The following is a 16,898-nucleotide window of genomic DNA, read 5'->3' on the forward strand; positions in this document are numbered from 1 at the left end:
TCTTGCAGAACTGCTGCGGCTCACATACCTGTGGACATTGTGGAGCTGATACTATTCCAAACTTTATTCCAAACTCCTTTCTCTGTAACATTTAACGAAACTGATTTTTTTCACAGCAGCAGTCCTGGCCACAGCAAGTTTATCTCACTTTACCTCATGCAGCCTGACCTTATTGAGAAACGTTGGAAGTTGTTGGTCTAAAACTAGCAAAAGACAAGAAAGGAAAGAGGAATTAGGAAAAGAAAAAGACAGAACATTACAAATTAAGAGGTCTAATACTTCCAGGATTAGTTAGCAACAGCGAAACGCTATGCACCTAAAACTTTTCCACAGAAAGTCTCTGAAAAGAAGAAGGGGAAAATTGCTCAGCAAGAATCAGTGTAATTGTTTATATATATGCAAATCTCATTAAACCACCAAACAACTGTAGCGTTACCTATCATATAATCAATTTTTAATAAACGGAAACCAAAAGGCAGTGAAACTGGTGGATTTTTCAAAGAATTTACACATTGAAATGAGCAGTTTTGTATTTTGTAAATGTTTTTTTTTAGCAGTTTGTTGGTACCAGTCTTGATTTGAGCAAAGGTACAGTAGAGTGAGCTCAGTAAACTGAAGTAATCTGGATACAAAACCCACTGGCCTAAAACCTGCTGAAACATATCCCATTCTCAGCGATGCTGAACGTGAAGAGTCACTGCCGTTTTGATTGAAGCTTCCTTTTGTCACAGTCGCAGCTGTTTTCAGCTGTGTGGCCCAGTGTTGACCTAATTATCTGGTATGTGTTATACTAATATAGTCAACCCTGATGGCTCCAAAGAGCACAAACAGAGAGTACTGACACAGCTACAACTTTACAGAACTTGGCAAAACAAGCACAGATGAGTGTTTTTAAAGTGTGCATTGGGGTGAAAGGGAAGAACTGGATAGCACAATGATAACGGCCTGGGTTCATTCTAATCAGTCTTCCATATCACAAAGTTTTATTTTAGTCAATGTTTCTTTCCTTAACTGATAATAAAGCAGTGGCTAATGATTCAGCCTGTTTGTTTTTTTTAGAAAGGCAGACCTTCTACTCCATCTGAGACCAATTTTTCCCATTAGTAAGCTGGATATGCTAATGGCTACGCTAATAGAAGCCAATAAGTGGGTTATTATTTTTTATCCATTCTCTTATTTTGAAAGTTAACTCAAAAACACCTTCCTGTCTTTTGTTTTCTCTTCTGGTTGGCTCACTTGTGGCGGTCCTTGATATCGTTGATCTCATTCAGCCCAAGATGGCGGCCATCCTGGGCTTCAGCTGGGGTCCGTAGTCCTTCCTACGGTGCAAGTTAGAAATGTGCTCTAACTCGAACATGCAGCAGGTGGAAAACCGGATCATGCGCTGTTATGATAAGTTCACTAAAGCTGCAGAGCAGAACAAAGAACCTTGCCAGCTGTATTCAAAGACTGTTTGGGTCTATTTGGGTATTTTAACATCAGAACGGCCGGGATTTCCTATTATCACATTCTTTTACATTACAAAATGACATTTTACATTTCGTTCCTTTGGGTGAAATGCACTCACAATGAAGCCGATGCTTGTTTATTTCACAGTCATGTGTGTGTATATATGTTTGCACTGATCTTTTACTTTGCTCCTCTTCTTCCTAGGATTCAAGTGTCCTGTCTGCTCCAAGTCTGTGGCGTCCAATGAAATGGAGGTTCACTTTATCATGTGTCTAAGCAAGCCTCGCCTCTCTTACAATGGTAAGAAACACCTCCTTCTGTTCTTTTTATGATCGATCTGGTAGAAATAAGGCTCGCTGTGCCAGGGAACAATGAGCTTGAAGGCCTTGAAGCTGCTGCGCTCATAAATATTCGTGACAAGGTGGGCGGGTCTAAAGACAGGAACATGTTATCGAGCTAGTCCTTCAAAAACATGATAAATATGAATGAGGGGCAATGAGGAAAATCATAAAAATTCATAACATGAATTTACACAACCCGACAGTTTCAGCCATCCACTTTGGAAAATACAAACACAGCTGAGGCTGCAAAGCCCTCGACTGCTGCGCTCTGACATGTGACCTCTTCAGTTTCACAGCTCTTACTGGTTCTGTGTGATTCTGTTATGCCTGTTGGGGGTTTTTACTTTTTGCTGTCATTCTACTGGAGTACTAAACTGTACTTGCAAGATCCAAGACACGCTGCTTATCTTGACTGTGGGCTACAGCAGTCTTGCAGAACTGCTGCGGTTCACATAACCTGTGGACATCGCGGTGCTGATACTACCAACCCTGCCTCGGTACATTGAGTTTTTTCTTTTATAATAACAGCCTACATTGAGTCTCAGCTATAAGAGTACAGTGTGTATTTAGTCTTCACTTTTATAGGTTTAAGATGAGTTGGTATTAAGCTGCAACCTCCAGGGCTAACAAACCAAGCCATAAACTGCAGTTTCTGAATTCCAAAAGCAACTCAGTCACTACTGACTGCCATGATGACGTGTCCAACTTTACAGTAGGCTTAAATATGTTTACAAACTGCTGCACAAACCCATGCATTTGGATACTGGTTAGGTTGAAAATTAGGGGTGTTTCTGCTTTGAGCAGGGCGCCAACCTTTGCTTGTTTTATGGTACTGCAGTTGTTTTTGTCTGGGTATGAATTTTATTACAAATAGAAAACCAACTTATCATGAGCAAGTTTGCATTGGTTGAAAAACCAATGTACTATTGCCGGGTGTAGGTTGAATGGTGACTGGTTGAGAAGTCGGCCAGAACAAGGAAGAGACCAACAGGGACAAGGAAAGTCAAAGATGATCAAAAGCAGCATGAAGAGGACTTAGCTTTACTTCAGCTCTTTGGATGTTCTAACGCCATTCTTCTCTGTGGCTGAAGGATCAGTAGCAGCACAAGCAAGACTAGCTCACAGACCAGTTGCCCCTCAGCACAGTACACAGCTACAACTTCAACTTCATGTCTTCAAAGCTAAGCTCTGCACACGAGCAACGCAAAAGAATGAAAGGCCACAAATTATCAGCTTACTCTAAGTGCTGCAAACAGTGTAGGGATGTGGAGCCGGGCATGTCAGGGTCTTTTGTTTTACTTCATTGACCATGTGGGCAGTGCTGCCCTGTGTCACTCTGTTAGCTCATCCCTCCCTGTCTGCTGCCCGGCTGTTTTTCTCCCTGTTATCTAACCAACAGTTATAACTGATCATCTGGGACTTGTTATTGTGTTTCTAAGGGATTACACCTGCTGTTGGTTCAAGTACATCTTGAAATTGTTCAGCCTTTGTTGGATTGATCAACTGATCAATGAGTGATAATGAGCTAATCCCAGTGTGGGACTGCAGCTGGGGAAGGTATCATACAATGCAGTTCTCCAACTGCTGCAGGATCAGGTTGGAGTGGCTTTTAAGCTCTCAGCAGATAAATACACATTATCAGCTGCAGCCCTTGACCAGTCTGGGGCTGTGTAGAGAGCCCAAGGGGACGTGTTTGCTGGGTGGACTGTAGGTATGTGAGGGTGAATGGTTTGCCTCTTGTTCCGTGTCAGCTGGGCTCCAGCCCCCAAAGTAGGCAAAGAAAATGTATTGAGATGGTAAGAGCTGTGAATAACCTTCGAAAAGCAACTACGCATGCACGGATCCATCAGTTTTCTTCCACTTGTCAAATTCAAAGTCGGTAGTGGAGGTCGGCAGTCTGTCACGTAGCTACGGCATAGAAACATTCACAACTACAGCAAACTTGGAATGATCACCTAATCTAACAAACATGTATTTGTACTGTGGGAGGAAGCCAGACTATGAAGAGAGAAACCACACATGTAAACGTCCCAGCAAAAGATTCAGATCCTTCTTGCTGTGAAGCAGCAATTCAAACTGCTGCACGCCTGCACACGACTAAACTTTCAACATAAGACCCACTGGATTGTCCCAGTGAACTGATGGTGAAATCCTTTGTTTTCTTGAATAAACTCTGGAAAAATATATTTGTTCGGCTGTTAAAATATGTGGGTGGCCTTCTAAGTAAAGTCTATGTTTACCTCGAGGTGTGGGCCAGTGTTCTGACATCGCACACATTTAAATACAGCATCGTTCCTAAGTAGACGACCCACAGGATGGTGAATATGCATTGGGAAATGAATTCACTCATGGTTTTAGGTAAAATTTGAAAAATAAAGCACAGGTTTTATAACACTGAGCTCTTTGGTCCATTTTAGACTCAGTTATAAATAAATAAATAAATACTGAATTTTACCATTTTTAAAAAGCCAGATGATTCCTGACTTGGGGAAATATTGCTGTGATTCTGACATCATTCATGTTTACTGTTACTCGGTGTCCACAGTGCTGCTCTGGGCTATTTATGAATGACATAAAAAAGTACATAAAGCTGCTGCAGACACACGGTCTACCTTCCAGTCTCCTGTTATTTCCTCAAGCAGGCTTCTGTTTTAATTATGGCCTCGACTGCCGCTCCTGGTTGCTTGGAGACACGCGGTCATCATGTCTGTTTGTTGCCCCACAGCAGTAAGTTGATTGACACTTACTTGTTTGACTGTGTGTCTAAATGGGTGACCTTGTAAAAGTCTGCTCATACGTGGTGCTCATGTTTCTGAGCGTAACAATAACTAATTGAGTGAATTTGTTAGAGGCTGACAGAGACGGACACGAGAAGTCTTCAACCTGGTCATCGAGGCCGGTGCAGTAAAAAAACTACTGTAAGGCCTGCAGCTGAATTTGGATTGAGTGACAGAGACAGAGAGAGGAGAATTTTAACTGTCTTAAGGAAGATGGGATCCAGAATGATGGAGGACCCTGATGGCTGATAACGGACGAGAGGAAAGGGCAAAAGGAGAAACACTCCCATAATTCCTCCTTTTTCGGCACCTCCTGTCCTTCCTGTCACTCTTTATTTCCAACAAATTACTCTCTCGTTCTCCCTCTGTCCCTCTCTCATCTGTGAGTCTGTCTGTCTGTTCCTGCTGTGTAATCTCGCTGTAATTTCTTTTTTCTCTCTATCTTCTTCCGTGTCTGTTCTCTTGGGTTTTTGAGGCCCACAAAATGGGCTGTGCTTATCTTGTTTCCCAGCATGCTCAGGGGTGTATTGTCAATCACCTGGACCGACTGACTGCCGCACATCGGCACATCACACACATACACTCACACACACACACACATCTACTGTTCAGGAGATTCATGAATGCACTGATAAACCTCTAAAGTTAAGCTGACTTGCTTATAACCTGCTTTCAAAATGAAGTTTTTAATACCACATCATCTGCATACATTTGTAGTTTTGTAGCAGAATTGTCGGAAGTGCTTCTTCCTGTCAGGGTGTTGATAGGCATTACATACATTTCAAATTTGAAGCAGTACAACTGAGCAGACTTTATTCAGTTTCAGCGTAGAGTGCCTGTCTGCTGTGATGCACTGGATTCAAGGGCAAGGTTTCATAGCCTTTTGGTCGAACGCACAAGGTTATGGCACATATGGTCAAAGGACCACTTGCTTCACACCCAAATGAATAATTACACACTTTTGTCATGTAGAAACTTCACTAAGCAGGTTTAAATGCTTAGACCTGAACAAAATCACAAAATTCTTCTGGCTCATATCCTTTTGATACCCCTCTAACTTCCTAATAAAGATTTTATCGCTCTGTGAATGAGGGCTGTTATCGTTCTGCATCTAACTGTGGCTGGCACATCAAGAGGCTGGACTCAAAGGACACCTTGTACATATCTCTGAGCTACTTGGAGTCATTGGTCAGCCCTGGCTTGTCATTTCATTCTGGAATTTAGACTTGTGACTAAATCCTTTCTGCTGAAGCAGGCTTTTTACCAGGCTCAACCTCACAACAAGAAGGTTCCTGGTTCAAAGATGTTTGTGGCCTTTCTGGGTGCTTCAATTTTCTCTGGGTACACCAGCTACCTCGCTTCAATAACAGTAGAAAAACATATATAAAGTACATTACATTACAAATGTCATTATTCAAAGTGTACATGTGTTTATGAATCTGCTTGGCTATGTTACTACATGGTAACACTATCAAGAGTTAGAATTAGAAACATATGGCTTAGTTAGGTAGTAAATGTGCACATATTTATTCAAACTGTGTCGGATTATCAAAGACATCATTAAAACCTTCTGGTTCTGATGCCTCAACACTGCCATTTTGAACAGCCTCATATTTTAGCATTAGCCTAGCCAAACATTTAGCTTCATAGTGGCCTCTGTTGATAAACTGAGCCTCTCCCACCCAAAGCCTGTAATTTTGTACTTTCTTCTTGAAACATCACATTATTTCACAAATGACAGAGCATTTTTTCATTTATAACTTCTGCAGTATCATAAAAGACAGGTCACTGTTGCAGGATTGTGGAGGAACTGTAAAATCTCACCCTACTTCATAAATCCACATCTTTGTTATCATATAGATTTAGTATGAGTAAGCTAATACTGGCAGTGAGTAATAACAGCATTCTAACAAAGCTTTTTAAGGGCCAACATAATGTAAGGGCGTCTTGTGGGATTAATTTGAAGTTTAAATCTCAGTACGTTGAAATAACGTCCTTTTTGTGTCTATGTGCTTACCCACCTGCCTGAGCAGTGCAGAAGCAGGTGAGGGTTGTAGGTAGCACGAGTCCACGTGAGCTGACCACCGGATCTTTTCTGGGTTTTGACTTTCGCATGATGTTATTTTAATGCCTTGCACTAAATATAGCTCGTTGCAACGAGGGTGAGAAGGGGCCTCGTAAAGACCTGGAATGTCAGGGGGAGGTAGCACGAAGACACAGACAGATAAGAAAAAGGTGAAGAGGGGGGTGCAAGGCATGCAGTTTGCCTCACGCGGATCAAGTCATTGGAGGATACACGAAGAGGTTAAAAAAAGAGAGTTTGGTGCTGTGATTCAGAAAGGCAAAGAGCACCTCATCTAAGTCATTATAGACGCCAAATATCTGTTTGCAAGTGTGCAAGTTAGGAGGGAAGCAGGCAGGTGAGGAGAGACTGAGTGATTGAGAGACTTGCAGCACTGACACATATCTCACATCACATTCTTCCATATTTGCATCACAGTCCAATGCTTTGGTGTAATTTGCACCGTAAAGTTTACTTTCATATCAGAAATACTTTGATTTTCGTTTCATTGTTACAGCTCTTTTTCAGTTGCATCTTATCTCATTATTATGAGAAGATGTCACGGTTGTTATCAGTCATTGCTATACTTGTGAGGTCAGGGCTGATGATGCTACCAGATTTAATATAATGGATTTGAGCTTTACTTTGTTATAATTATTTTTTTTAATCTGATGACGGCCACCTGGTTCCTGAAGACTTGATTGCCTTTGATGGTGGCGACCGATGTCTTTTTGGTACCAGCCAACAACTGCAGATGTTGCTGTTTGGTTTTTACAGCACAGATGTAAATGTGCAGAAATAAATTCCTCAATGTAAACTGTGACGTCTGCACAACTTAAAATGACCTTGTGTACATTTTTCCTTTTGACAACAGATACAAACCTGACAAAATTAACAAAATCACTAGAATGTAACTTTATCTGAGAAACATCTATGTTAAACTAGGGACGGGTTGTACTTTCCTGTAATACCATTTTATACCACAAGTTGGTACAAGGAGTCAATGTCATTGTTTTTTTTGGCTACAATTAATGTCAAATGTTTTTTAGTTTTTTTTTTAAACCCACTGTTAAAATACTGCCCTCTGGTGGTAAAAGTTTACATTTTGTAGAGTGCATAAAACCAATTTCAACCTAAACTCCACTCTAAATGACAAACATTGATGTTTTACATTGTTTTTATGCAAGCATACATCAGCATCGTGTTTTTAGTACATCACATATTAGATTACATCAGCAGGCTGGTGTCTATAAGCTGTAACAATGTTAAGATATAATCATGCATTGTGTGATTTTTGCAAAACTTTATTTTGTCATGGTGACACCGGAGGGTGTTGTATTATAAAATAACAACTGTGTTGTACAGCTCTCTGCAGGCCCTTTCATTTGATATATTACTCAATATATTTCTTGAAAAAAGGTTTCAAGGTCAACCTTGACCTTGGGCACTAAAAAGAAAGGTCAAGGTCAAATTGTTAGTCAACCTAGTTACTCATGTCCCCAAAGGCCTAGTATATCGTTGTGAAGTTTGGAGACAATAAAAACATATTTGTAATCAAGTTTTAACAGATTTTTACATTTGGTGTGACCTTGATCCGATTTTCAACAACATTAAATCAACTCGGATGGTTATTGGTATCTACCGTCATCGAGTGAAAATTGTACCAAAACAAGTACCAAAATGTTCCCTCCAAAATGTATACTTATTCAGAAACATTGTATTCAAACTGTTATAGCCTGTTACTGTAAAGTAACAGGCTATAACCTCCTGAGAGGTTATAGCCTGAGAGGTTATTACCTCCTCCCGAGAACCAGCCTATCTTTTAAATTATTTGAGCTACCCTGCTAAGTCCTGATGTACTAAAGAGAGGACATCCTGGGCTTTCCATTGATATCTTATGTGTTTGGGTGGCCTCTATTACGTCCAAAGAGGAAGGAAATCCCCAAAAAAGTTAAATGGGAAGATTCCTCGGTTCTCAGGAGGATTTATCAAAGTCTTTCTCCAAAAGTTGATTCTGTTCATCTGGACGTAGCGTTTTGTGGGAGAAACGTTTCGTCACTCATCCAAGTGACTTCTTCAGTCTCAGCTGACTGCAGGTTTCCCCAAATCTTATAAACAGTACATTTGCATAATGACTGAAACCAGTCCACTGGCCTGTAGGTGTGAATAGACTGTCCTGGCCTGACGACACTCTTTCAAGGATGAGGATGTACACATCCTGGACAGGGAAGAACGCCATTTCCCTTTTCACGCCATTTACGTGAAAAGGGAAAGACTATCTCTGAATCGAGGAGGGGGCCTAAGGGTACATCTTTCGCCATCTTACATCTTGCAGCCATTCCCCAACTCTCTGTGAATGGTACTCATGGCCATTGATCAGTGGTCTTTGATCAGTGGGTTTTGGTCAGTAGTTGTTGATCAATGGTCATGAGAATTTGCATAATTATGATTAAGGAACTGACCTCCCAGCCCATTGTTCCTTCAGTGGGCTGGTTTCAGTCATTATGCAAATGTACTGTTTATAAGATTTGGGGAAACCTGCAGTCAGCTGAGACTGAAGAAATCACTCGGATGAGTGACGAAACGTTTCTCCCACAAAACGCTACGTCCAGATGAACAGAATCAACTTTTTGGAGATTTACTTTCCTGGATGATTGAGATGCATCAAGACATTTATCAAAGTCATAACACACGATCGTTAATTATATCACTACATCACTATAGGTCGTTTGTACAAACAATGGCAACAAGTAATGTAGTTTTAAATAGCTCTGTATAGCATTATTATCACTTTGACCTTGAGATCAATCAGTTAACTTATATGACAAATTAGAGGTCAAATGTGACACAGTTTAAATCTTTATAAGGTACTTTCAATATGTTGACATAAGACAGCACACTTGTAAGAATCATGCAAGTTATAAGGCTTGTTGATTTTTGACCAATGTACCATAAAGTTTACCTTGCAGACCTTGGCGGATGTAAGTCAAATTTGAATGGATTGTTAACATGGTCCCACTCTACAGCCCTACAAAGTGTTATCAGAATTCATACAGACCTGCATGCAAACGCTATCAAAAACATAACCTCCTTAGCAGAGGTAATTATGAGCTCTCTATTCAGGAAGTTGTTTTCCTTTTGCCTAAACTCAGCTAAACCCTAACCCTGCTGTTGTTGCATCATAAAACTGAATTCCCTGCTCCAATCAAACAGTGTCATCTCTGGTAAACTGGATTCCTGTACAAGCTTTGGTATTAGAGAAGGTCACAGCACATTAATGTCGTTGCAATATTACGAAAGGAATTAAACGTTAACACTAAAGTCAGCTGTAAGATTCTCTGGGACTGTGGTGGTTTGCTAGAACAGAGGTGACAGGCTGCTGCCTGATATTTAAAAGCCTTGCAGCTGCAGCTGCGATCAATACTGAGACTTCTGGCTGAGGCAGAGCTGTGATGAGTTAGAGCGCTGGCTTCATCCAGATGACCTCATTTTTTAAAGCATTTCCACAGGTGAAGCTAACACGATTGAACAACCCTCTTAACTTGATTATCAGCTCAGGTCAGGTGTTGACTTTAAATTTAATACACTTTGCACTCATTTCCAAACGGGCAAAACTGTGTGGCTTAAAGGACTGTGCCGGCTTTTTGGCAGTTGATTGATTTCTGAGTTTTTCCTGGTTTGATTTGCAGGCTAATAAGAAGTAATGTGCAAGATGCTAAGAGGAGGACTGGATGTATTGTTATCAGACGCGATGTAGATTACTGCCACTTAATCCAGAGTGCTTATTCTGAGAGATCCTGGGTGTTTTTAGGGGGTGGATGGATGTGAACAATAGACAGGAGACACTATTTTTCAAAAGAAAGAAAGAGGGGAGGGAGGGATGAGAGGAGCAGGGTTATGGGAGTTTGTTGAGGAACTAAGCTGATTTGCAGTCTGAGCATATGCTGTCTCTTATTCCATCTCACAGTCTGCCCCCATCAAGTATCCTTCTTTTCGCTTTACTGATAAAAACGGGATCTTCTATCATTTTGGCAAATCCTCAATGCCGTTTTTTCCAGCCTCAAAGCAATGATGTGTGGCATTTCCACATGAATAATATTAATGTGGGTTCCTATGGTTGCGTAACAGTGACTGAAACTTTATCTAGGGTTAGGATTAGGTTATGGGGTTATGGCTGGGCTCAAATTCTACCTCCACTGACAATTTATGAGGCCTTATCTGTGACTTTATTTTACAGTTAAAAAACTTTTACAGGTCATTGGATTAGAGGATAATTCCTTATGACTTTACATATAATGTCAGGTCCAAATTCCGCACAGATCCCTGCAAATCTAATGATACTGTGCTTTACTAATGAACTCGGATCACATCTCTTGTATGCATCTTGTTGTTATATGTTGGTTATGAGATTTGCCAAAGATGGGTCCTGGACAGGCAATAAGTGCACCGTAAAAAAAAAAATCTTTAAAAAACAGTAATATTCCAGCAGCTGGGGTGCTAAAATAATACAATACAAAATAACAGAAAAAAACTTTCCCATGAAAATACGGTTATTTTCAGTAATGACAATACAGTTTGCTGCCCTAATTTTACATGGGATTTTGCATTTTTCAAGTGCTTTTAAACATTAAATTAGGAACAATTTAATGTGATTAAACAATGAAATGACCTATAAAAAAGGTCAATGAATGCGGCAATATGAAAAATAATACCTAAATGTACAGAAATATACAGTTAGTTTAAATAATGATGGATTGCATTCATATAGCGCTTAAAGCACTTTACAATTCCACTTCATAATTCCCCTCTGACCATCACCAGTAGGGGGTAGGTGAAATGTCTTCTTGCCCAAGGACACAACGACTGAGAGTGTCCGAGCCGGGGCTCAAACCGGCAACCTTCTGATTATAAGGCGAACTGCCAACTCTTGAGCCACAATCGCCCTAAATAACAATAATAATAATTATTATTTGATGTAAAAAAAGTTTATGCGAATGATTTTATATATTTTTCCATAGCATTACATTTGAATTTTACAGTTTTACAGTTTTTTACAGTTTTATCACGATATTTTTTACAGTGTGGGTGGATGTTAAGAGATTAACATGCTGCAGTAAGACAGTGAATATTACTGTGATGGTTCTAGTTCCAAGGAAGGGCTAGAGGTCGATACTGGGGGACTGGCAGGTTAACCTGGTTAGAGCTGGGGGTTTTTTTGCCACCAGCAGAGCAGGAACATTTTCCAAATGTTTTGGTGTTTTGGTGTTACAGGTTTTTTTTTTTTTTTAAAAAGATCTTTATGTTCCAGACAGATGTGTGTGTGTGTGTGTATGTATATATATATATATATATATATATATATATATATATATATATATATATATATATATATATATATATATACATACACATATATTGTTAATCCTCTGAGGTCTAAGTCATGATTAATATTTAATTTTTCCTTTTATTAAATTGTTCTACTAAGTCTTGCCAATCAGAGAACTGTTCTACTTAATTAAGCTCTTAATTTATGTTGCTGCTTGCTGTGCTTAATATTTTGGGGTGTAAAACAGGATTTCCTAAGTTTTTTGGATGAAAAACCTCATCTGTCTCACCTTATCTTTTTAAGTACAACGTGACAGTGGTTGAAGACGGAGCACCGAAAATTAGTTTGAGACTCAGATTTAGATTTAACAATAAAACACATTAAGCTGAAGAATCATTCTGTAAAATATAAAAATAGATTGTTTAATTTTACTGTTATACAAATGTACAATGTCAGCAGCAATGCTCCTGCAGGCTGTGGCATTCAGACTATGATTGATCATTTTCCGGGGACCAAAGTATGCCAAGAAAACATTTCCCACCTCATTACACCAGCAGCAGCAGCAGCAGCAGTGGCAGTGGTGGCCTGGACAGTTGACATAAGGGAGGGTGGGGCCATGGATTCATTCTGTTGATGCTAAATTGTGGCCCTAACATCTGCGGCTTCAGCAGAAAAGGAGATCCGTCAGACCGTGGTGTTTTTTTTCCTTCATTCTTTACTGGTTCAGTCCTGGGGGGCCAGTGTCCACCACCGTCACAAATTTCTCTTCTTGGCTGACAGGAGCTCAAACCAGTGTGACCTTTCATTCAATTCTGAGTAAACTCGAATTCTCAGGGTATCAGCAGTCGCAGAAATACTTACTATGCTGCAGTCGGTCACATGTTTGATGTTCACTAATGCTCCTGACACGTATTTATGTAGGCTGAGGAGTCGGCAGTTTCATTCGATTGTGTTTGTACTTGTAGCATTGGGCACAGGACACACCCAAGCCTGAGTAAAGTAAAGTATTAACTAAAGTAAATTAAAAACACTTTGTAAGGGCTTAGGTTTGCTTCCTCTAGTCGTCCTTTCATCATCACCATCGACAGCAGGTTATCTTGACCGTGTCTACATGCTTACGTGGACTGAGATGCTGCCATGTGATTGGCTGATTAGATGTTTGTTTGAAGAGCTGCTGAAATAGTTTATGTAAAAAAAAAAAGGCCAGTCAACGTATTTTTTCAGTTTTGATTGCCATTTATATCTGTAAAGCAACTCTTAGGGGGCAAAAAATAAAGTTTTCTGATTTTCTTTCATTAGCAGGGACATAATGTTGGATTACATTTTGTGCTTTTTGTTGTTTTTGGCATTTAAAGTGTTTTTTGAATCTACATCATTGTTTCCTTTGGGGAATCACTCTGAATGCTGACATATGTGTTGCTAATTGATGCACCACAATGAACTGGTTTTGAAACCTTTACAATAATAAGTTCTATTTGGCATCGTGTTGGGTTTATGGAACTGAAAACAGGGGGTGGAGGGCAGAGTTATTGGCTAGTGCTAGCGACTTTTTAAAACTAAGATTAAAAAAAAGAAAAAAAGAAATCACCATCTACAGTTTCTGAAGGGGAATATATTGCTGTATTTTGTTGTACCAGACTGTAAAGTTGGGTGTGTAACAGGAGTGACTTGATGTTACAACCAGCCTCAGCTGTCCATAAGAATAATAACATTTTTTGCCACATGTGGATTGGCTTATTTTTTGGCTCAGAGGTTGTAGCTTACATAAATACCCATGATAATAATCCATTTAATTTATATAAAAGTTTATTTTAGTCTATGGGTCTATGGGGTTCACTTAATCATTTGTAGTAAGCCTCAAGTGGCCATTTAAGGAACTGCAGTTTTTGGCACTTTGTTTTTATGGTTATTTATTTATTTTCATCACAGGAAATATGATCTTGACAGTTCTAATATTTGTCCAATATTTCAGTGCACCCCTACTTTTGTTTATGAGAAACCAGCACAGAGTTTCTTTAATGTTAGACAGAAACACTCTAAAAGTGAAGCCAGGTTTTCAGGGAATATGAATATGATCATACACTGTGGATGAAAGAACCATTCTGCATTGCTGGGTTACGCTGTATATTAGCATGAAAGCAGAATCTCAGCACTCGTTAAGCAGATTGAAGAAATCAATCCAGTTCCACAAGGAGAAACAGACTCGAAGCTCCTGATTCATCTCCAAACTCCTTCTCGTGCATGTTCACTGCTGCACGGAGCGAACGGTAACCACTAAGCTGTGTCTGCTGTGTGCGATGCACCAATCTGCTCCCCCCCACTGCTCTCTACTGTGTTTGATATGCTCTGAAATGTTTTTGGTGCATACTGATTCGTCTTCTGCTGTGTGTGTGTCTGTGTGCGGCTGCCACCTCAGATGATGTGTTGGCGAGGGATGCCGGTGAGTGTGTGATATGTCTAGAGGAACTGCAGCAAGGGGACACCATAGCCAGACTGCCGTGCCTCTGCATCTACCACAAAAGGTGAATGACACACACACACACACACACACACACACACACACACACACACATTTGAATCACTGCCCGTTATATAATTTTGCACTTCTTCTAATTAAATCGACTTACAGCATCTCGATAAAGGCATTCCTTAATGATGGACGGGTCCTGTGCCTTTGATTTAAAGGTTATTCATATTATACTATTGAATGATAGCATATCTAAACACTGATATATCACTGTCACATTATCTGGATGGCTTGAGATGATTACCACATACGAATGGAAAAGCCTTATGCAACTGCCTATTGATCCCTAGAAGTCCCAAAAGTCCCGGGTTCACTGAGTTTGTCACCGTAATGTAATCAGAATTATATTTTCAAAATAAAGGTGGCTATATAGTATATTACCCAGGAGAAGTACTCCGTCCATACATTTTCTACCAGCAGTGTAAGCAGAGAGCAACTCCTAAATGAAACTAAAGAACCGTTCTGAGAATCGTGTTTTGTTTCTTTTATTTTCTCTGTTTGTTTGTGTTGTTCCTCCCAGGAGAATATCCTCCATCATGACCTTAATAATTTTTACATTATATTGAGCTCATTTGTCATAAAGTTAAGCTAAACGCCTGCAAGTTTTTGCGTGTGTTTAGTAAATAACTGCAAGGCTGTAACTCATCATTAGCCAGCCATTAGACCCTAAAGCCCAAATTTACATGTCTGAATTGTTTTCTTGCGTCTAAGAGTTAAAAACTTTTATAATGCAGCTCTGCATAACTTCCAGAAAAGAAAAGAAAAAAACATTTGTTATTAATGACATCATTAAGTGAACTGCATTTACCATCTTCTTACACACATTAGCTTGTGCTCACACAGTTTATATAAGCTAGCACTGGGATGAGGTATACATTAGACTCCGGGTCAGTAAGTAAGCTGCTCAAAAAAATGAGTCTCACCTGCTTCTAGACATAAAAGCCCAGACTTTTGATTTTTATAAATAAGGTATGGACAATTCAAACAAGTAAAACAACATCTTAGCTTTTCTTACAGGGAAGCCTGTTTTTTCCATATGATGCATGCTGACTACGCAGTCATGGATTTACAACTGGATGCACTCTGATGATAGTGCCTTTTTCCAACCAATACCTCCAACAGATGTTTGAAGCGTAGCAAATGAAAAACAGAAACTACATATATATATATATATATAAAAGAGGCATATCCAGGTGTCAAAACTGAAGCTAAAGGAAAAGAGCGGTAAACTAAGTTAACTACGTTTCTTTTATTTATTGGCCAGCAGGGGGCGACTGCTGTGGTTCCAAAAAGACTTCTGGTTGTATAGAAGTAATAAAAAGGAGTTTCATCCAGCGTATGCTCATCGCTCAACAACTAATCACTCAGAAATTGTTAGCCAATGAGAGTGCAGTTTCACAGTTAGCTCCACCCCTGCCTCGTAGTGTCCTGTGTCGAAACACCGAGACGCAGCAGCAAAAACACTCTCCCCAAGGTTTCGCAATAAGAGTAATCATCATTCATACTGTGGATGATGGGCGCTGTTTGCTTTGTGATTGTGATCAAAATGTCACATGGGGCACATTTACTCACAGAATTTTCACTTTTAGCCTCCGAATTTATATATCTGGGGCACAGCTCCACAGGGCCACATTGATTCTGAAGTATCGTTTTGAAAACAAAAGTCAGTCATTTTAAGACAGCAATGCAATATATCAGTTTATTTTATTTTCCTTACTTTTCTCTCAAATCAAGTTTTTCCAGCAAATTATGTTTTTCAGTTCCAGCTTATATGTGACGTGTGTTAAAAACAGTGAATATTACCAATATGGTGTAAGTACGGTGTTTTGTTGAAAAATTCATACCTGAGTTACTGTTATAGCTGTTACCCTTCAAGTGTTGGATTCATATGCTCCTAAATGTTACATAAATCATCTTTTTCCTTCACTGTAGTAATTTTTAAAAAGGTACCATGCTTATATAAAATCCTGGTAAAATGCTTGGAGCTGCTTTGCAAAACAGCTGCTTTTTTTGGTTATTAAAAAACATTTTGATGGTTGCACCTCATGTATTTCTACTTGTAATGTAGCATTTTATACTTTACGGTGCTTAAATTGCTGCTTAAAACAAAAGATGTCCTTCCACCCACACACAGACTTATGGGGTGTTTTATTGCAAACTTTTCCATAAACACAGCGAGAATGTAAAATGTTACAAGTTGAGAAATAATGCACATTAGTGCCGCTCTTGTGTTCCCCCCTGGGTCTCGTTTACAGTATAAGTTGCATGTTGTGTATGTATTGCTAATGTGGGAGGATATGGAGGCCTTCCAACATGCCTACGTGTTACTTTAGCAACAACCCTCTGTAGTATTGAATCCATCTTAGACTGCAGTATAATTCAATTGTGTTCTTATGAGCTCTCAACGCTTAATCAA

The 16,898-nt window shown here is 39.6% G+C and overlaps 1 protein-coding gene and 1 long non-coding RNA gene across 2 annotated transcripts in view; one reads left to right on the forward strand and one right to left on the reverse strand.

Annotated features, from left to right (window-relative positions):
* The window catches only part of znrf1 (zinc and ring finger 1), a 62,995-nt gene that overhangs the window by 43,030 nt on the left and 3,067 nt on the right, over nucleotides 1-16,898 (forward strand). The window contains exons 2-3 of the mRNA XM_082541973.1: nucleotides 1,654-1,749; nucleotides 14,372-14,477. Coding sequence (XP_082398099.1) covers nucleotides 1,654-1,749; nucleotides 14,372-14,477 — 202 coding nt within the window. The remainder of the gene's footprint in view (nucleotides 1-1,653; nucleotides 1,750-14,371; nucleotides 14,478-16,898) is intronic.
* Nucleotides 50-7,242, reverse strand: LOC309711581. The gene is made up of 3 exons (XR_014278018.1): nucleotides 6,589-7,242; nucleotides 169-203; nucleotides 50-82 (listed from the first exon to the last, which is right to left on the reverse strand). It is a non-coding gene; the product is annotated as an uncharacterized lncRNA (long non-coding RNA).

This window comes from Aulonocara stuartgranti (genome assembly GCF_965226115.1).
Source record: "Aulonocara stuartgranti genome assembly, chromosome: 7".
Taxonomy (NCBI): domain Eukaryota; kingdom Metazoa; phylum Chordata; class Actinopteri; order Cichliformes; family Cichlidae; genus Aulonocara; species Aulonocara stuartgranti.